The sequence below is a fragment of the Myxocyprinus asiaticus genome, chromosome 33 (genome assembly GCF_019703515.2).
Source record: "Myxocyprinus asiaticus isolate MX2 ecotype Aquarium Trade chromosome 33, UBuf_Myxa_2, whole genome shotgun sequence".
NCBI classification, from domain to species: Eukaryota; Metazoa; Chordata; class Actinopteri; order Cypriniformes; family Catostomidae; genus Myxocyprinus; species Myxocyprinus asiaticus.
This window is the reverse complement of record NC_059376.1, coordinates 21,975,914-21,996,556: the sequence shown is the minus strand read 5'-3', so window position 1 is coordinate 21,996,556 and position 20,643 is coordinate 21,975,914. Positions and strand designations below refer to the sequence as shown.

At 38.1% G+C, this 20,643-nt stretch overlaps 1 protein-coding gene across 1 annotated transcript in view; it reads left to right on the top strand.

Annotated features, from left to right (window-relative positions):
* Positions 1-20,643, top strand: part of LOC127424337 (phosphoglucomutase-like protein 5) — a 36,646-nt gene that overhangs the window by 7,013 nt on the left and 8,990 nt on the right. Inside the window, exons 6-7 of the mRNA XM_051669422.1 lie at positions 2,958-3,112; positions 11,782-11,897. Of these exons, the coding sequence (XP_051525382.1) occupies positions 2,958-3,112; positions 11,782-11,897 (271 nt within the window). The remainder of the gene's footprint in view (positions 1-2,957; positions 3,113-11,781; positions 11,898-20,643) is intronic.

Here is a 20,643-nt window from a genome sequence, read left to right as displayed (position 1 = left end):
GAAGCAGTGCCTCTTCGCAACATCTCAGCATGCAGTGTTGCGAAGGCACTCTTCAAAATAATCTCCCGGGTGGGGATTCCGAAAGAAATCCTCACCGGTCAAGGCACAACCTTTATGTCACGGACACTACGCGAGCTGTGCAAATTATGGAACATTAATCGATTCGCACCAGCGTGTACCATCCTCAAACTGATGGCCTGGTGGAACGATTTAATAAAACCCTCAAAAACATGATTCGTAAGTTCGTGCACGACGATGCTAGAAATTGGGATAAATGGCTCGACCCCCTGTTATTCGCAGTACGAGAGGTCCCGCAAGCCTCCACTGGCTTCTCCCCTTTTGAGCTGCTGTATGGGTGACGCCCACGCGGTGTGCTTGATGTATTGCGAGAAGCCTGGGAGGAGGGACCTTCAAATAGTAAGAATGAAATTCAATACGTTCTTGATCTTAGAGCAAAACTCCACAATTTGGGACAACTAACACAGGAGAATTTGCTCCAAGCTCAAGAACGACAGTGCTGACTGTATGACAGGGGAACTCAGCTAAGGGAATTTGCACCGGGAGATAAAGTGCTTGTATTACTTCCCACATCGAGCTCTAAATTACTCGCCAAGTGGCAAGGTCCCTTTGAGGTCACACGACGAATGGGGGATCTCGATTATGAGGTTAAACGAACCGATAGAGGGGGTACACCTCAAATATACCACCTCAACCTCCTGAAATTGTGGATGGAGGCGGTCCCTGTGACGTTGGCTATGGTAATTCCAGAGAAGGCAGAGCTCGGACCCGAGGTGAATTCAAAACATAAACAGTTCACCCCAGTCACTTGCGGAGACCACCTCTCACCGAATCAACTTGCGGAGGTTGCCAGGTTGCAACAGGAGTTTGCGGATGTGTTCTCCCCTCTACCGGGTCGTATGAACCTCATTCAGCACCACATCGAGACCGAGCCAGGGGTCGTGGTACGTAGCCACCCCTATCGATTACCTGAACACAAAAATAAAATCGTTCGGGAAGAATTGGATGCAATGCTCGATATGGGGGTAATAGAAGAATCCCACAGCGATTGGTCCAGCCCAGTTGTTCTAGTGCCTAAGAGCGACGGGTCTGTACGGGTCTGTGTGGATTATAGGAAAGTCAACGCGGTGTCTAAATTTGACGCGTATCCAATGCCTCTTGTTGATGAGTTGCTCAATCGGTTGGGCACTGCTCGATTTTATTCGACATTGGATTTGACGAAGGGTTATTGGCAGATCCCCTTGACACCAATTTCCTGTGAAAAAACTGCCTTCTCCACACTGTTTGGATTACACCAGTTTGTGACACTTCCATTCGGTTTGTTTGGGGCCCCGGCTACGTGTCAGTGTCTCATGGACAGAATCCTCAGACCTCATTCAGCTTATGCCGCTGCATATTTAGATGACATCATAATTTACAGCAATGATTGGCAGCGGCACATGCAACATCTGAGGGTGGTTCTGAGATTAATGCTTCGAGCAGGACTCACAGCAAACCCAAAGAAGTGCGCGATTGGGCGGGTGGAGTTACGGTATCTGGGGTTCCACTTGGGTCACGGGCAGGTGCGTCCCCAAATTGATAAGACAGCAGCGATTGCGACCTGCACGAGGCCCAAGACCAAAAAGGGGGTGAGACAGTTCCTGGGGCTGGCTGGCTATTATAGAAAATTCGTACCTAACTATTCGGACATCACCAGCCCGCTGACTGATCTCACTAAAAAGGGAGCTCCAGACCCGGTCCAGTGGACGGAGCAGTGTCAGCAGTCGTTCACGCAAGTTAAAGCCGCACTTTGCGGGGGGCCGCATTTACATTCACCTGATTTCTCTCTCCCTTTTGTCTTACAGACGGACGCTTCAGACAGAGGGCTGGGGGCTGTACTCTCACAGGTGGTGGAGGGGGAGGAGCGCCCGGTGCTGTACATTAGCCGTAAGCTCTCGTTGAGAGAGACTAAGTACAGCACCATGGAAAATGAGTGTCTCGCCATCAAGTGGGCGGTCCTCACTCTCCGATACCACCTGTTGGGGCGGGCCTTCACCCTCTGTTCGGATCACTCCCCGCTCCAATGGCTCCACCACATGAAAGACACCAACGCGCGGATCACCCGTTGGTATCTGGCTCTTCAGCCGTTTAAGTTCAAGGTGGTCCACAGACCGGGGGCACAGATGGCTGTCGCCGACTTCCTTTCCAGAAATGGGGGGGGAGTGGTAGACAGGCCGGATGCCTCCCCGGCCTGAGTCGGGCGGTGGGGATATGTGGCAGCAGGGGCATGTTCAAGCGTCCGTCCAGAGAGAGAGAAAGCGGTAAGGGCTCTTGCACCTGAGCTAGATTATGTCTAACACATGTCTCTAATTACAGTGAGCATGGGGAGAGCGGCATAAAAGAGCCACACCGCCAGCAGACGAGAGAGAGAGAGACTGGGTCCCCAGAGTTATGGTTGTGAAGTTAAGAGTTTATTATAGTTAAGTTGCAGAGATTGTAAATTCTATCACGGAAGAAGTTATTATTGTAAAGTTGAGAGCAGTGTGGTCATTAAAGAAACCAACCTGTGAGTAGAGCAACCTGCCTCCTGCCTCCTCCTTTCCACGGAACATTCACAAGATGATCCAGAAAAATGGGATGCACCTGAGCTAAATTTCAAGTGTCATAGCAAAGGGTCTGAATACTTGTCAGTGTGATATTTCAGTTTTTTATTTTAAATAAATTTGCAAAGTTATCAAAAGTCTGTTTTTTGCTTTGTCATTATGGGGTATGGAGTGTAGATTGATGTGAAAAAAATTTAAAGCAATAACAAAATGTGAACTTTATGAATGCACTTTATAAGTATATTTGAAATGTATATGGTTAGAATGGACTTATTTCATGCCATGCTGCCATAGTTAAACAGTCTACTGTATATAACTGAAATAATATTGGCAAAATGTGTCTTTATATGATCACAGGATCGTTATATGATTATGGGTCAGAATGGATTCTTTGTGAGTCCGTCAGATTCACTGGCAGTGATGGCTGCAAACCTCTCCAGCATTCCTTACTTTGGTCAAAGGGGAATCCGAGGCTTTGCCCGCAGTATGCCAACCAGCACAGCCATTGACAGGTAAGAAATCTATTCTAATTAATGGCATTGGAAAAAGAAATTTGCATGATTTTGTCCAAAGAAAATTCATAGTAATTAAAGGAGTTTAACTTTATTGACTGGACTCTTGAAACTTGATCTCATCTCTTGAGATGATGAATACTGTTGAAATAAATGAAGACCCTGCTGAAATGTATCAAGTCATCACTAAAAGTCTGATAAGAATGTGCAACAAAACCTCCCCCAGAATGACCACGTTTTTAGCACTAACTATTTGATTGATTTTTAAAGACTTTTTCAGGCTTAAATACAAGTTGCAATTGATCGACAGCATTTATGGCCTGTTACCACAGAATTACCACAGAAAATAATTTTGACTCATTCACCTCAGTTGGTAAAAAACAAACAAAATGCACAGTTATGTGCTTAACATGAAAGTCTATGGGGTATATGTGGCTTTAAAAGTAGAAATGTGAAGCTTATATTTTTGTTATGGCATTTAGGCTACATGAATTATAAAAAAACAACAAAATAAAAAAAAAAAAAAAACATGATTTGATCAGTAACGTTGTTAAACTTCTTTTGTTGCATGTAAAAAGTCACACTGTCTTTACCGGGTTTACAGGTGCATCTCAATAAATTAGAATGTCGTGGAAAAGTTCATTTATTTCAGTAATTCAACTCAAATTGTGAAACTCGTGTATTAAATAAATTCAGTGCACACAGACTGAAGTAGTTTAAGTCTTTGGTTCTTTTAATTGTGATGATTTTGCTCACATTTAACAAAAACCCACCAATTCACTATCTCAAAAAATTAGAATACATCATAAGACCAATAAAAAAAAACATTTTTAGTGAATTGTTGGCCTTCTGGAAAGTATGTTCATTTACTGTATATGTACTCAATACTTGGTAGGGGCTCCTTTTGCTTTAATTACTGCTTCAATTCGGCGTGGCATGGAGGTGATCAGTTTGTGGCACTGCTGAGGTGGTATGAAAGCCCAGGTTTCTTTGACAGTGGCCTTCAGCTCATCTGCATTTTTTGGTCTCTTGTTTCTCATTTTCCTCTTGACAATACCCCATAGATTCTCTATGGGGTTCAGGTCTGGTGAGTTTGCTGGCCAGTCAAGCACACCAACACCATGGTCATTTAACCAACTTTTGGTGCTTTTGGCAGTGTGGGCAAGTGCCAAATCCTGCTGGAAAATGAAATCAGCATCTTTAAAAAGCTGGTCAGCAGAAGGAAGCATGAAGTGCTCCAAAATTTCTTGGTAAACGGGTGCAGTGACTTTGGTTTTCAAAAAACACAATGGACCAACACCAGCAGATGACATTGCACCCCAAATCATCACAGACTGTGGAAACTTAACACTGGACTTCAAGCAACTTGGGCTATGAGCTTCTCCACCCTTCCTCCAGACTCTAGGACCTTGGTTTCCAAATGAAATACGAAACTTGCTCTCATCTGAAAAGAGGACTTTGGAACACTGGGCAACAGTCCAGTTCTTCTTCTCCTTAGCCCAGGTAAGACGCCTCTGACGTTGTCTGTGGTTCAGGAGTGGCTTAACAAGAGGAATACGACAACTGTAGCCAAATTCCTTGACACGTCTGTGTGTGGTGGCTCTTGATGCCTTGACCCCAGCCTCAGTCCATTCCTTGTGAAGTTCACCCAAATTCTTGAATTGATTTTGCTTGACAATCATAAGGCTGCGGTTCTCTCGGTTGGTTGCGCATCTTTTTCTTCCACGCTTTTTCCTTCCACTCAACTTTCTGTTAACATGCTTGGATACAGCACTCTGTGAACAGCCAGCTTCTTTGGCAATGAATGTTTGTGGCTTACCCTCCTTGTGAAGGGTGTCAATGATTGTCTTCTGGACAACTGTCAGATCAGCAGTCTTCCCCATGATTGTGTAGCCTAGTGAACCAAACTGAGAGACCATTTTGAAGGCTCAGGAAACCTTTGCAGGTGTTTTGAGTTGATTAGCTGATTGGCATGTCACCATATTCTAATTTTTTGAGATAGTGAATTGGTGGGTTTTTGTTAAATGTGAGCCAAAATCATCACAATTAAAAGAACCAAAGACTTAAACTACTTCAATCTGTGTGCATTGAATTTATTTAATACACGAGTTTCACAATTTGAGTTGAATTACTGAAATAAATTACCTTTTCCACGACATTATAATTTATTGAGATGCACCTGTACATGGTCATGATAGGAGTTGAAAAATTGTATATATAACTTTGCTCAGAGGATGGTAGGAAATTATGTCATTCACATCTCATACCAACATGTATTTTTTAAGTGTTAAATACTTTTAAATATATGTGATAAATCTTTTTTTACATTGATTCTGGTACTGTACAATCGTTCCATACAGTAGACTTCCATTTTATGTGCAGTACCGTAATCACGCTTTCCATTCTTTTAACAAACTGATGGACAGGTTGAAATTACAGTATTTGATAGCACAGATGCTGTTGATAGAGCATAGTTGTATTCAACCCTGAATTTTACTGTAATATAGTATCACTGTATTAACGTGACTGTTTATTTGTTGCATGAAGAAGTCCCTGTGTCTGTGGGCATGCTCTTACTGCAAGACTCCAGAGCTTTTTAAAGTTACCTCTGTCGACTTTCAACAAAATTGATAAACTGATGATCAGGGAGGAAATCATCCCTCAGAACCGTTCCATTATCTCAGTCAGTTTCCTGCCCCTCGTTCTGTCCGGTGCAAGACACTAAGCTGTAAAAGCATTAGTGTTGGGGCCAGAGGTTACAGAGTAGAGACTCACTCCCTAAGAATAACAGTGATAGCTCAACCCAGCGCTCTTGTACACAGCATTCACCCCACTAAAAATAACCTGAAGGATGCATCATAGTAAAGATCTGCCTGGTGTGAGACATCATCTTGTGCTGTAAGAAATTAATGGTGTTTTCATACCACAAGATGATGTTTAAGATCAATTTATGCAGAAAAACTGCAAACATTTACTTTTTTTCTATTAACAAACTTAATGGTATTGTTCACCCATATGGGCCAAATGGGATGAGAACAACTTGAGGGTGAGTAAATGATGATAGAACTTCATTTTGTGGTGAACTATCCCTTTAAACTTAAAAAAAGGTTTAACTTTGCCTGAAGTAAAAAAGTTAATATTTTCAGTTTGTGGACACCTGACTGTACGACAATGTACAAAATGGCACATTATACACTGACAGCTTATTCTGTTCCTATTGTAACTGCCAAGTAAATCCACTGACCCACTTTTCTAATGTGTACTAAAGTTTGGCGCTTCCATAGGCTGCTTATTGACTGACCTGAAATACCCTTTTTAATGCTGGCAGTCAAATGGGAGGTAATGCTAATCATTAAAAATTGCCAGAATATTGTTAACTCCATAATATAACTCGTTTTCTTCCCATTAATATTGTATTTTTATTTTATTTTTTTTTGTTTTTTTTTTTTTTTGTTTGAAGATTAATTATTTAGCTTCCTGAAGTTTTGCAAGGATAATGTAATGTCAGAAACACACTACTAACAAGACCTAAACTACTGGTGGGGCTAAGATAAACAGACAGAGATTGAATCTGAGATAGATTGGGGTTGGACTGGAGTTGGGCCTTATGATGTATGTATGATGTCATAGCTAAGCACAGTCTCATGTTTTCCATTGTGTTAATGAGAGAGAAGTAAAGGTGACCATGGCCCTCCCAGCCTAGACACAATTCAGTTGCTTTCTGCATATTGTGCCTTGCTTATTAATCAAATTAAATTAAATACATTTCTCCCTTTAACAGCTTTTGCTGAATTTATCTTTTCCATTTGTACTTTGCTGTCTCCATGCACCTTGTTTGACAGGAAAGAAGCTGCACCAGAGTCATTACCCAAATCTGCATTGCATTAACATAACACTCTGTAAATGTTGCAAGCAAATGTCATTGTTAATGCGATTAACATTTTGAGTTATTACACACAAAATCAAAGCACTAAGATGTTGTAGCAACAATATAAACTCAGTATAACAAAAATGTTACTTGGCTAATGCTGTTGAAATGAAACCTACACCACTGCTCTGAAGTCACCTCCTATTTCAACTTTGAGCTATTGTCTTCCAGTTGGTCATTTCTTCGATGTTGAGGGACAATTGGTAAGATGTGTCCTTATATGTCAACTTTCAAATCGCTTTAGCTGCACTGACAAAAAAAAAAAAAAATTAAAAAAAAAAGATGTTAACAAAAAAATTAGCTTCATGTGGTAACATCTTAATTAACTGGTTTTATTCACCTCAAAAATATAATTTAACATCAATGAATCAACCTAAATACATTAGGTTACATAAAAAAAAATAAAAATAAAAAACAAACATATTTTAAGGGTTAAATCAAGTAAAAAATAAGTCCTTGAGGTAACAATTGCAGGTTACCACTTTTTACAGTGTGTCAGATAGAAATGTATCCGTTTGTTGATGAGTGGCCCTTATTCATGAATCTGTCTCATGTCAAACTAAACTCATGTTTTCCTGAAGTGTGAATGTGTCTGGGGTTTGAGTTGTTGGAGCAAGGCGTCTCTGCTGTAAACCTTTTTAGGCGACGAGCAAGCTCTTGATTGTGGCTGTGTTTATACTATGGGCCTCTCAGAAGTGTGTGTTTGTTAAGTAGCAGAGCTGGAGATAAATCTGTTGGAGCATGTGTGTGCTGTAGGTCTGATATTGTGTGTGTATGCTAAGCTTTGTGTTTATGGAAAGGTGCTGTGACTTTAAATGTGCGAGGGTGTTTAGGGATGTAAGAATGGAAAGATAGAGGAAACATCTGCTTTACTCTCTACACGTAGGAAGGGAAATAGAGTTTGTGCCATCAATGTGACAATACACTGAAGTTAAACTGCTGAAATATTGGCAAGACAATTCAGTCTGTGTAGAAACAAACTTTTAACTGTTAAACCTATTAAACAACAAATGGATCACACTGTGAATTTGGCAACAGTAGGTTGAAAGTTCTGCCACTGAAATCGATCTGTGCTTCCCGATAATCAAACCACTGCCCCCAGTGGCTGAAGCTGGAAGTCTTGTTGACCAGTTTCCAGGTAAAATGTCCACAGAGTGGTGCCAAAAGTAAGTTTTATTTTTAGTTGGGCATGATGTAATACAGTCAAAGGAAATACATATTTTAGTAAACCTACCCCCTAACCAAACCCCAGTCCTAAACCTAACCTAAAAAAATGTCTAATGGGAAATGCCGCTTATTAGTAATTTAGCAGAATGTGGTCAATTTTAGGGTACACAAACACTCTGAAGCAACATGTCGGTTTCCCATGTAATGTTTCTAACTAACGGATAATGTACAGTCAACCAGTAATTATCACAAGATAAACCCTAACAACCGACTGATTGTACATTATCCTATTTATTGTGGCTACTTCCAAAAATAAATGATTAAATGGACATGAAGTATTGATTTTATTTGTAATTATTTTATTTTGTGAGAAGAAAGAGACCACAAGCTAGCACCGTGTAGGAGACTGGTGTAGTGATCATTACACAAAAATATTTGACCACAGATTGCCGCGTTTGCCCAATCAGTGTTCTCGGAGCTTTTCTATAATTTATTGCTAGTTTTCCCATATTACAGTATATGCATCTTTGAACTGAAAGGGACAAATGTGGCTTGTTTGTTTCATTCTTAAAGTTAATATTTTTGTTCTTCTGGTTGTTAAAATCTAGGCCTTTTAATTTTGGTGAGCCTCATCTGTGTGTAATGCTACTCTCTAATTTAGACTTTAGGGTAGTCATGTACTTAAACTGTTTATTTATATTGTAATTAAGCAATTTCAAGCTCTGTATTCAAAGGTTCACTTTAAAAAATATTTTAAATCAGTGGTGGAATGTAAATGGAAACCTTTTTAGTGCAATTTTGGTAGTATACCAAACCTGTCAACTCCAACATGCTGCCAGCTGATAATTGGGTTCAATTGCTAGTTGTGGGTAAGAACAGTTGGTGTCTCCTTTAAAATCCATCAAGTTGTGTTATTTTCCAAAAGCTTTATGTTAGAAACAGACAGAATTGTTAATTAAAATGCCATCACAAACATGTGAATGCATGTACTATGAACACACATCATATTTCAGATGCTAGGTTAGGCGTAGTACTGTTTTTGTTGGCCACAAATATGTGAATAAATCACTGAAAACAAGTTAAAGAGTCAGTTTTCTGTCCCTGTGCCAGGCTTTCCATTCTAATCTGTTTCCCTTGAGTAAATAACACTTGTTTACCCATATTTAGTAATTCCACCCATAAGTAAACAGCTGCATCCCAGCTCTCCTCGTTTACTTTGGTTCCCTCTCATCTGTCCCTTCATCTAATGTGATCTTAGTAGCTCATTACCCATAATGCCAAATGGCAGTCTCTGGAAATAGTTTTGTATAAGTGTCCAAAATCAATACACAGAGGAGACTTTGTAATTGCTTTCTTTCACTTGTTTTCTAAATCCTTTTCACTTTGACACCAACGTCTTTCATTTTCATAGTCACAACTGGACACAATTCTTTACACTTAAAGGAATAGTTCACACAAAAAAGAAAATTCTGTCATAATTAACTTACCCACAAGTTGATCCAGAAGCGTATGACCTTCTTTCATATGCTTAATGTTTTAATGAGTATCTCTGTCTGTCTTTTTAATACAATGGCAGTGAATAGTGCCTTACTTTAAAGGGATAGTTCACCCAAAAATGAAAATTGATTTACTCACCCTCATGCCATCCCAGATGTGTTTGACTTTCTTTCTTCTGTAGAACACAAATTAAGATATTTAGACGAATATTTCAACTCTGTAGGTCCTCACAATGCAAGTGAATGGGTGCCAAAATTGTGAAATTCCAAAATCCACATAAAGGGAGCATAAAAGTAATCCATATGACTCCAGTGTGTTCAGACACGATTTGATAGGTGTGGGTGAGAAACAGATCAATATTCAAGTAATTTGTTGTCATAAATTCTCCTCCCTGCCCATTAGAGGGCGATATACGAGAACAAAGTGAAGCAGGGAGGAGGAATTATAGTAAATAGGGACTTAAATATTGATCTGTTTCTCACCCACACCTATCAAATCGCTACAGAATATATGGATTTAACCACCAGAGTCATCTGTAGTACTTTTATTTTGCCCTTATGTGGATTTTGGAGCTTCAAAATTTTGGCACCCATTCACTTACATTGTATGGACCTACAGAGCTGAAATATTCTTCTAAAAATCTTCGATTGTGTTCAGCAGAAGAAAGAAAGTCATACATATCTGGGATGGAATGAGGGTGAGTAAATGATGAGAGAATTTCCATTTTCATTAGTCACCCTTTAAAGTTTAAAAAAATCACCCAAAAGTGTCTAAAAAAGTAGTCAGTGTGACTTGTGCGCCATATTCCAAGTCTTCTGAAGGCTTACAGTACAATAGATTTTGGGGTAAAACAGACTGAAACTGAAATTATTTTTCAGTAAAAAATTTAATGTCAAATGCAGTTTTATGAGTGCATAACAGAGGCTTGTTCACAGTGGCTTGCATGTTCATGCGAGAACTTGCACTGTTTTTAGCGCAATAAAACATCTCCTTATATGTTCCTGTCATAAGAGAAAAATACTTTTCATTTTTGGGTGCACTATTCCTTTAAAGTAGTTGTAAATGGATGTAAATATCACACGGCAGGACATGTCAAATTCCCAAAAGTATTTAATGTCAACTAGCCATATATTTTCCAAATCTGTTTGAGCTCACAGGGGTTTGACAGTATGAGGAAGTTAAACAGGTGTAGACTACACACAGAAGATTAAAGTGCTCTTTGCTCCTCCAGGCACATGGCCTCATCTGAAAGCAAATGTCAGCCAAAATATCAGCATTGTTTGGTTCTGCAATTTGCCTTATAAAGACACTGTGTCAGGAAGACAAAATATGTAGTTTGATTAATGTATTAGTCCAAAGGACAAATACTAGATGTAATACCAAACAAATTGTAGAAAGCAGAGGGATAATTTCTTGCTTAGAGCAGATTAAATGATCATTATCACCAGATTCATCTTATTTCATGGTGTTCTATCATTTATTGCAATCTTGCATTGAGAGATTAACATGGATTAGGCATTTCTGTTCTGCCGCAGAAAGTAACAGGAAGTCCATGATCTGCTTCTCCACTGCTGTTGTCCTACCACTTTTTCCCCATCTCCTTTAATCACAAGCAAAAAAGTTCCTAAAAGTACCATGGTATTTCCATATTTTTTAGACATGGAATATGGTAGTACCATGCTATTCTTTGAAATACCTCAGAGTTACCTCAGAGGTACATTATATTTGGTAATCACTCATGGCATAAATCAAAGTACCATGGTACCATTACCATCTAATACATCACTGTACCATGGTACTTTTTTTTTAAAAGTCAGTGGTTTTATTCAATATTTTATTTTAAAGGTGGTTTTACTCAGGTATGACTGAATCAAGCTGATCAGGTCAAATCAGGTAGACATAGCTCCAACTGCTCGGTTTCACTTTATACAATGTATAAACATTGATAGCCAGTGTGATAACCGATGAGCCAGTAGTGATAGCCGATGAGATATCGCAAGATTTTCTTTCAGATTTAAACTTGTGCTAATAAAAGTGGGATTAAATTGGAGTGCTTATGCTTCCTGTTTGTTTACAGGGTTGCTAAGGCTATGAAAGTAGCTCTTTACGAAACTCCCACCGGCTGGAGATTCTTTGGCAACCTGATGGACTCCGGGAGGTGTTCATTCTGTGGAGAGGAGAGCTTTGGAACAGGTTGGTGCCATCAGAGTCCTAGCACTGGTACTCAAGCCTTTTAGAGTTTAAAATTCAGTAAAATAGCCTATGTATCTAGGCAGATAGATTTGTAATTAATTGAATTTAAGAGCATCTAATCTAAATTGAAACTGATTCCATGCAGCATTGCATTAATTGTGAAATCGGATTTGTCAGAATATTGACTGCTGCACAATCATTAACTCATTTATCAGTACTCCAGATGAGTCTTGCTGCCATGCGTGACTTTTCAGCCTCCGCTGTACTGTAAATCTTGACCGCTCTTCTGCTATAAAAGGAAGACAGTCTGGTGAATCATCTGAAACAGGGAAAAAGTGAGAGTGATTTCTGCTGGCAAAAGCAAACTACCACTCCTCTTCTTTTCTAATGAGTCACAAAAGCACACAGGGTGTGGGATAGTTCACCCAAAAATGAAAGTTCTTTCATTATTTACTCAACTTCTTTTTGTTTTAAATCCAAATGGCTTTGTTTCTTCTATGGAACACAAAAGTTGAAATGTTAGGCAGTATGTTAGCCTCAGTGGAAAAAAAAAATATGCAATGACAGTGAATGGTGACCAGAGGTGGGTAGAATAGCCAAAAACTGTACTCAAGTAAAAGTACTAATACTTAAAAAAAATATATATATAAAAACAATACTCAAGTAGAAGTAAAAGTAATGATGTTAATAATTACTTGAGTAAGAGATAGTATCCAATTAAAATACTCAAGTAACGAGTTACTAGTTTCTTCTAATTACTTACTAGTTACTCTGATTATTATAATGAACACCTTGTGTGCATGGATCATGAGCCTATGTCATCCTTCATACCGTATGTTACTGTGAAATTTCAAGAATGAAAATTATATTTGCCTTTATTCACCCTTATGTCCTAAACACATATGACTTTCTTCTATGGAACACAATTAAGATGTTAGACAAAATGTCACCATTCACTTTCATTGCTTCTTTTTTCTCATATTTTGAAAGAGAATGAGCCCCTAACATTCTGCCTAACACCTAGTTTTGGGATCCAGAGAAGATAGAAAGTCATACAGGTTTGGAACAACTAGAGTGAGTCTAAATGATGACAGAATATTCATTTATGGGTGAACCATCACTTTAAACAGGTCATGCCTTTTATTATTTTAATATGTTCCTTGAAGTTTGCTTATAATATTAGAAAAGTTTTGCACAAAAAAAAAAAAAAAAGGCATATATTTGTAAAACATGATCATTTTCCACTCTCATTCTGACCTTCTTTCAGAAATGCTTGGTTTTGGTGCTGCCTCTCCTTTAAGATTTGACAGAAAACGCCCACTGTTATGATTGGCTCTCTGCTCTTGAAAAATGCTTTTAAATTATAAAAATGCTAAATAGAAGCATTTTCACTAGTGGTCTCAGACTAGTGGTCCCCACTTTACAGTATATGCATGCATAATTAGGCCTGTTTCTGCTACATATGTTGCGTGTGACCCCTCTCTGCAGTTGAATGGTTGTGTTTTGGTTTGCAGCTGAATGTGGAATAGCCAGCTAGTGCTGAATGATGTTGCTGGGCAGACACACACTTGGCTCTCTGTAAAACCTCTGGGATTTCACACCTTCACTAAGACCTTGAGGGAGACACGAGGCATTCTTTAGGTGTCAAAAGAGCAGTCCAGTCATTATTCACCATGTCCTGACTTTGCTGCAGGATTATAGAGTTGTCACAGGTCTTTTGTCTATAGTGTTTTCTTTTCCTTTTTTGTCTGTGGAATTTTCATCACTAAAGGTTACTAAAGGTTACTGCACTAAACACCCTTTTGTGACTTGATAAATCCCATACCTTGGTAAACATATTTGCACTCATCACATGGTGTTATCTATTAAATTGGGTATCTGTTATAGATTTATTATGTTAATATGTTACGTTTATGGAGTGTTGAGCTTGTTTATGGAGTTAAGATTGTTTCCCTTTTGGCTGTGAACCAAGACACTTCTGCGTCATGCTTAATGTTTTTTGAGCTGAGGGAACGTTATGCCCATCCACAACAGATGTTAGGCTAATAGTCATTTACAAACAAGCAGATAGATATGGTTTGCAGTCAAAGTACTTCAAAGTAGTTGTAGGGACATTGGACCCGATGTGAATGCAACATCAAATAAAGTGCGCGATATTGTCTGGAGCTCTGTCCAAATACACAAATTATTGCTCACTCTTTTCTCATTTAATGAACTATGTGACATTCACAATGTAGTGAATAGTGAATGAGTAAGCGGTTTCCGACACAGTATATGCTATCCAGACTGAATGCACTGTGAATCATGTCGAAAGTTTGGTTGCTGAAATCAGTCTGTGCTAACCAACATTTTTGTCACTGCCCCCAAGGTGGCCGAAGAAGGAAGTATTTTTAGTTGTAAATGATACAATCAATAGGAATGCATATTATATTAACCATTCTCCCTAACCCAAACCCCAATCCTAAATCTAACTGTCAGTGGACTAACAATGTACTTTCAGAGCAAAAATGCAAAATGCGTTGTTCTGTCACTGCTTTTTGAATTGAACCATATTAACTATTATGAACATAAACAATAAAACTACATTATTATGTTGGCTTAGAATAGTGTTTGGCTGATAATGTGATATGCGGTAGGTCTGAGCATGTTTCAGCATTGAGACCAGCTGTATGAATGAATTCTCTGTCTCTCCGGATATGATTGCATGAAATAAACCAGATCAAAGAACAAAGTCAAAGAGACATTGAACATAGATATGATCAAGCAGATGAATGCTAGACCAGAGAAATGGGGGTTTCATTTTGCTTTAATCTCTTGATTTAGATCCGTCATCTTGAAAGATTTATCATCTGGGCCATCTGAGCCTTTTAGTTTGTGTACAGGGTCTTAAAATGCCTTTTGGTTATAACATGCTGTATGTTAGTTTAATAAATCCTGTTGCAGGACAATTAATTAGGTGGTGTGTAGGCACCTATTGTAACTGTTAGTTTTCGTATTATTCCTCCCACTGGCAGCCCATAGAACCTTACAGTAAAAAGTTCAGTAATGTGGCACACTGGAAGGGGAATGGGTGGTAAAACACTGTCAAACCTTCTAGCGCCAAAGTTGCACTAATGTTTCTGCTTACAACTTTTGAACCGTGTTCAAAAAATGTAACTCTTTTAACAAAGAGTGTAATTCTCTAATGCCGAGTTCAATATGCACCATGATTTAATTTTCCGCCCGAATAGCTTTTCCGACATTTTCAAACTCGCCATAGAGTGATCATTAAACCATGCCCATTTGACAGTGGCAGTCAAATGATACCAGTTTTGGATATGGTGTAACTTATTGAAACGAAACTTACAGTGCGTCTCAATCAGCTCCCAAGCTCCCTGTCATGAACACAATTTTGGGCTCTGGCAAGGGTTTTTATCCACTGAGCAACACACTTATGACTCAATCACCTGCGTCACGTAATGAACTCGCACATTCAAGTGCAGCTGTTATTAATCAACAACATTGCTGTATAAATGACTCTGTCATGCATTTTCTTTGAAGATATTCAAATGTACAATGTTATTATGAAAGCTCAATGACATTAAATAAAGAAATAAAAATATAAAGGAGTGTATTTTAAACCTTCTTTTAACATATAGCCTAATATTTAAAAGATTGTTTCCCTTTCATAGTAATTGTGGATGAAAGACATTACAAACAATATCTCTTTTAAAGAGAAAATAAGGCTTTGACTTTAGTTTTATACTTGTGCTCGCCTTCTAACGACTTGACAGACTTCAGAAGACATGAGGATGCTTCCTTTAAAAGAACATAGTGAGCAACAATGCTCCCTGCTTTTTACGGTGCATTGTTGGATTTTTTAGGGAGCGAACTGGACACTGGAATGGTTTTGCTAATAAAAATGGCCTTCCCCTGATCAGTGCCTTGACTCCTGAACCAGTGAACTGATTGAGATGCAACTTTTTTTCATTACCACCCTGAACTGAAGGTATCTGAGCAGTTTGTTGACAGTGCCACCTATAAAAAAAAAAAAAAAAAAAATATATATATATATATATATATATATATATATATATATATATATATATATATATATATATATATATATATATATACAGTTGTGCTCAAAAGTTTGCATACCCTGGCAGAAATTGTTAAATTTTGGCATTGATTTTGAAAATACAGGTGCATCTCAATAAATTAGAATGTCGTGGAAAAGTTCATTTATTTCAGTAATTCAACTCAAATTGTGAAACTCGTGTATTAAATAAATTCAGTGCACACAGACTGAAGTAGTTTAAGTCTTTGGTTCTTTTAATTGTGATGATTTTGGCTCACATTTAACAAAAACCCACCAATTCACTATCTCAAAAAATTAGAATATGGTGACATGCCAATCAGCTAATCAACTCAAAACACCTGCAAAGGTTTCCTGAGCCTTCAAAATGGTCTCTCAGTTTGGTTCACTAGGCTACACAATCATGGGGAAGACTGCTGATCTGACAGTTGTCCAGAAGACAATCATTGACACCCTTCACAAGGAGGGTAAGCCACAAACATTCATTGCCAAAGAAGCTGGCTGTTCACAGAGTGCTGTATCCAAGCCTGTTAACAGAAAGTTGAGTGGAAGGAAAAAGCGTGGAAGAAAAAGATGCGCAACCAACCGAGAGAACCGCAGCCTTATGATTGTCAAGCAAAATCGATTCAAGAATTTGGGTGAACTTCACAAGGAATGGACTGAGGCTGGGGTCAAGGCATCAAGAGCCACCACACACAGACGTGTCAAGGAATTTGGCTACAGTTGTCGTATTCCTCTTGTTAAGCCACTCCTGAACCACAGACAACGTCAGAGGCGTCTTACCTGGGCTAAGGAGAAGAAGAACTGGATTGTTGCCCAGTGTTCCAAAGTCCTCTTTTCAGATGAGAGCAAGTTTCGTATTTCATTTGGAAACCAAGGTCCTAGAGTCTGGAGGAAGGGTGGAGAAGCTCATAGCCCAAGTTGCTTGAAGTCCAGTGTTAAGTTTCCACAGCCTGTGATGATTTGGGGTGCAATGTCATCTGCTGGTGTTGGTCCATTGTGTTTTTTGAAAACCAAAGTCACTGCACCCGTTTACCAAGAAATTTTGGAGCACTTCATGCTTCCTTCTGCTGACCAGCTTTTTAAAGATGCTGATTTCATTTTCCAGCAGGATTTGGCACTTGCCCACACTGCCAAAAGCACCAAAAGTTGGCTAAATGACCATGGTGTTGGTGTGCTTGACTGGCCAGCAAACTCACCAGACCTGAACCCCATAGAGAATCTATGGGGTATTGTCAAGAGGAAAATGAGAAACAAGAGACCAAAAAATGCAGATGAGCTGAAGGCCACTGTCAGAGAAACCTGGGCTTCCATACCACCTCAGCAGTGCCACAAACTGATCACCTCCATGCCACGCCAAATTGAGGCAGTAATTAAAGCAAAAGGAGCCCCTACCAAGTATTGAGTACATATACAGTAAATGAACATACTTTCCAGAAGGCCAACAATTCACTAAAAATGTTTTTTTTATTGGTCTTATGATGTATTCTAATTTTTTGAGATAGTGAATTGGTGGGTTTTTGTTAAATGTGAGCCAAAATCATCACAATTAAAAGAACCAAAGACTTAAACTACTTCAGTCTGTGTGCATTGAATTTATTTAATACACGAGTTTCACAATTTGAGTTGAATTACTGAAATAAATGAACTTTTCCACGACATTCTAATTTATTGAGATGCACCTGTATTATTGATCATGCAACAAAACTCTTTTTTTTTTTTTTTGTGTTTTTTTTTTTAAGGGTAGTGATCATATGAAGCCATTTATTATCACATAGTTGTTTGGCTCCTTTTTAAATCATAATGATAACAGAAATCACCCAAATGGCCCTGATCAAAAGTTTACATACCCTTGAATGTTTGGCCTTGTTACAGACACACAAGGTGACACACACAGGTTTAAATGGCAATTAAAGGTTCATTTCCCACACCTGTGGCTTTCAAAGTTGCAATTAGTGTCTGTGTATAAATAGTCAATGAGTTTGTTAGCTCTCACGTGGATGCACTGAGCAGGCTAGATACTGAGCCATGGGGAGCAGAAAAGAACTGTCAAAAGACCTGTGTAACAAGGTAATGGAAATTTATAAAGATGGAAAAGGATATAAAAAGATATCCAAAGCCTTGAATATGCCAGTCAGTACTGTTCAATCACTTATTAAGAAGTGGAAAATTCTGGGATCTCTTGATACCAAGCCAAGGTCAGGTAGACCAAGAAAGATTTCAGCCACAACTGCCAGAAGAATTGTTCAGGATACAAAGAAAAACCCACAGGTAACCTCAGGAGAAATACAGGCTGCTCTGGAAAAAGATGGTGTGGTTGTTTCAAGGAGCACAATACGACGATACTTGAACAAAAATGAGCTGCATGGTCGAATTGCCAGAAAGAAGCCTTTACTGCACCAATGCCACAAAAAAGCCCTGATACAATATGCCGACAACACCTTGACACGCCTCACAGCTTCTGGCACACTGTAATTTGGAGTGACAAGACCAAAATAGAGCTTTATGTTCACAACCATAAGCGCTATGTTTGGAGAGGGGTAAACAAGGCCTATAGTGAAAAGAATACCATCCCCACTGTGAAGCATGGTGATGGCTCACTGATGTTTGGGGGGGGTGTGAGGTCTAAATGCACGGGGAATCTTGTGAAAATTGATGGCAAGATAAATGCAGCATGTTATCAGAAAATACTGGCAGACAATGTGCATTCTTCTGCACAAAAGCTGCACATTGGACGCTCTTGGACTTTCCAGCACGACAACGACCCTAAGCACAAAGCCAAGTTGATCCTCCAGTGGTTACAGCAGAAAAAGGTGAAGGTTCTGTAGCGGCCATCACAGTGTCCTGACCTTAATATCATCTAGCCACTCTCAAACGTGTGGTTCATGCAAGACGACCAAAGACTTTGCATGACCTGGAGGCATTTTGCCAAGACGAATGGGAAGCTATACCACCTGCAAGAATTTGGGGCCTCATAGACAACTATTACAAAAGACTGCACGCTGTCATTGATGCTAAAGGGGGCAATACACAGTATTAAGAACTAAGGGTATGCAGACTTTTGAACAGGGGTCATTTCATTTTTTTCTTTGTTGCCATGTTTTGTTTTATGATTGTGCCATTCTGTTATAACCTACAGTTGAATATGAATCATTCATAAGAAATAAAAGAAATGTGTTTTGCCTGCTCACTCAGGTTTTCTTTAAAAATGGTACATATATTACCAATTCTCCAAGGGTATGCAAACTTCTGAGCACAACTGTGTATATATATATATATATATATATATATATATATATATATATATATATATATATATATATTCTGTTTAGGAATTAGATTTACTTGTCCTAGATCTGACATTGATGAGCTTAGCCTCATACAGTAATTGCTGCTTGCAGCTCACTGATTTTTGAGATAAGGTACAAAACATGTCTTACAAAAGTCATCTTTTTTTAAAAAATCAAGAAATTCATAATAATTAAAATACTGGAAAAGTTAAATCTAATGGAAATATGTATACCCAGGGCATTTATTACTTATATTTTTTTTATTTCATTATAATGTTTTAAATGCATGCTTTATACTTGGAAGCACATGTAACTTAATCTGTCCTCAGCAATGTTAAACTGCCAAACAAAGTGTTTAAAAATGCTACAAATTCATAAATATATATAAAAAATGAAAGATAGGGATGTGTAAGATATCAAACAATACATAAAGTAAATAAAAACACAAAACTTTAAAATTATATTTTGAAACATAAAAAACTGCCTATCAAAGTTGTGTCCTCACTTTAAGTCAACTACGTCAGATTTTTTTATATTCCTGAATAAATCAGATAATGTCATGGTCAGCTATAACTTTGAGTACCTCTTTCACACTTCCTGCTCATGGTGGATGCAACAGTAGGACACGTGGTCTGGAAAGTTTTATGTTATATATATATATATATATATATATATATATATATATATATATATATATATATATATATATATATATATACATACACTACCGGTCAAAAGTTTTGAAACACTTGACTGAAATGTTTCTCATGATCTTAAAAATCTTTTGATCTGAAGTTGTATGCTTAAATGTTTGAAATTAGTTTTGTAGACAAAAAATATAATTGTGCCACCATATTAATTTATTTAATTATAAAACTAAAATTATAAAACATTTTTTAAATTTTTTTAAATGGATGACCAAATAATAAAGAAAAGCAGCCAATAAGTGCCGAACATGGATGGGAACTCCTTCAATACTGTACAGGGTGATACCTCAAGAAGTTGGTTGAGAAAATGTCTTGAGTACATGTCTGCAAATTCTAGGCAAAGGGTGACTACTTTGAAGATGCTAAAATATAACACAGTTTTGATTTATTTTGGATTTTTGAACATAATTCCCAAAGTTCCATTGATGTTATTCCATAGTTTTGATGACTTTACTATTATTCTAAAATGTGGAAAAAAAAAAACAATATAATAAATGCTTTTAAGTGTGTCTGACAGAGTTGACACAAATGACAATAAGATGTAAGTTATGAAGTGAATAAATGTCAATTTTCAGAAAAAAAGTGTTTTTATATAAGCCTATTCTCTTACATGATTCGTTAGAGACCTTTGTCTACAAATATATCCATTTCAAATTAATTTAGTATTAAAA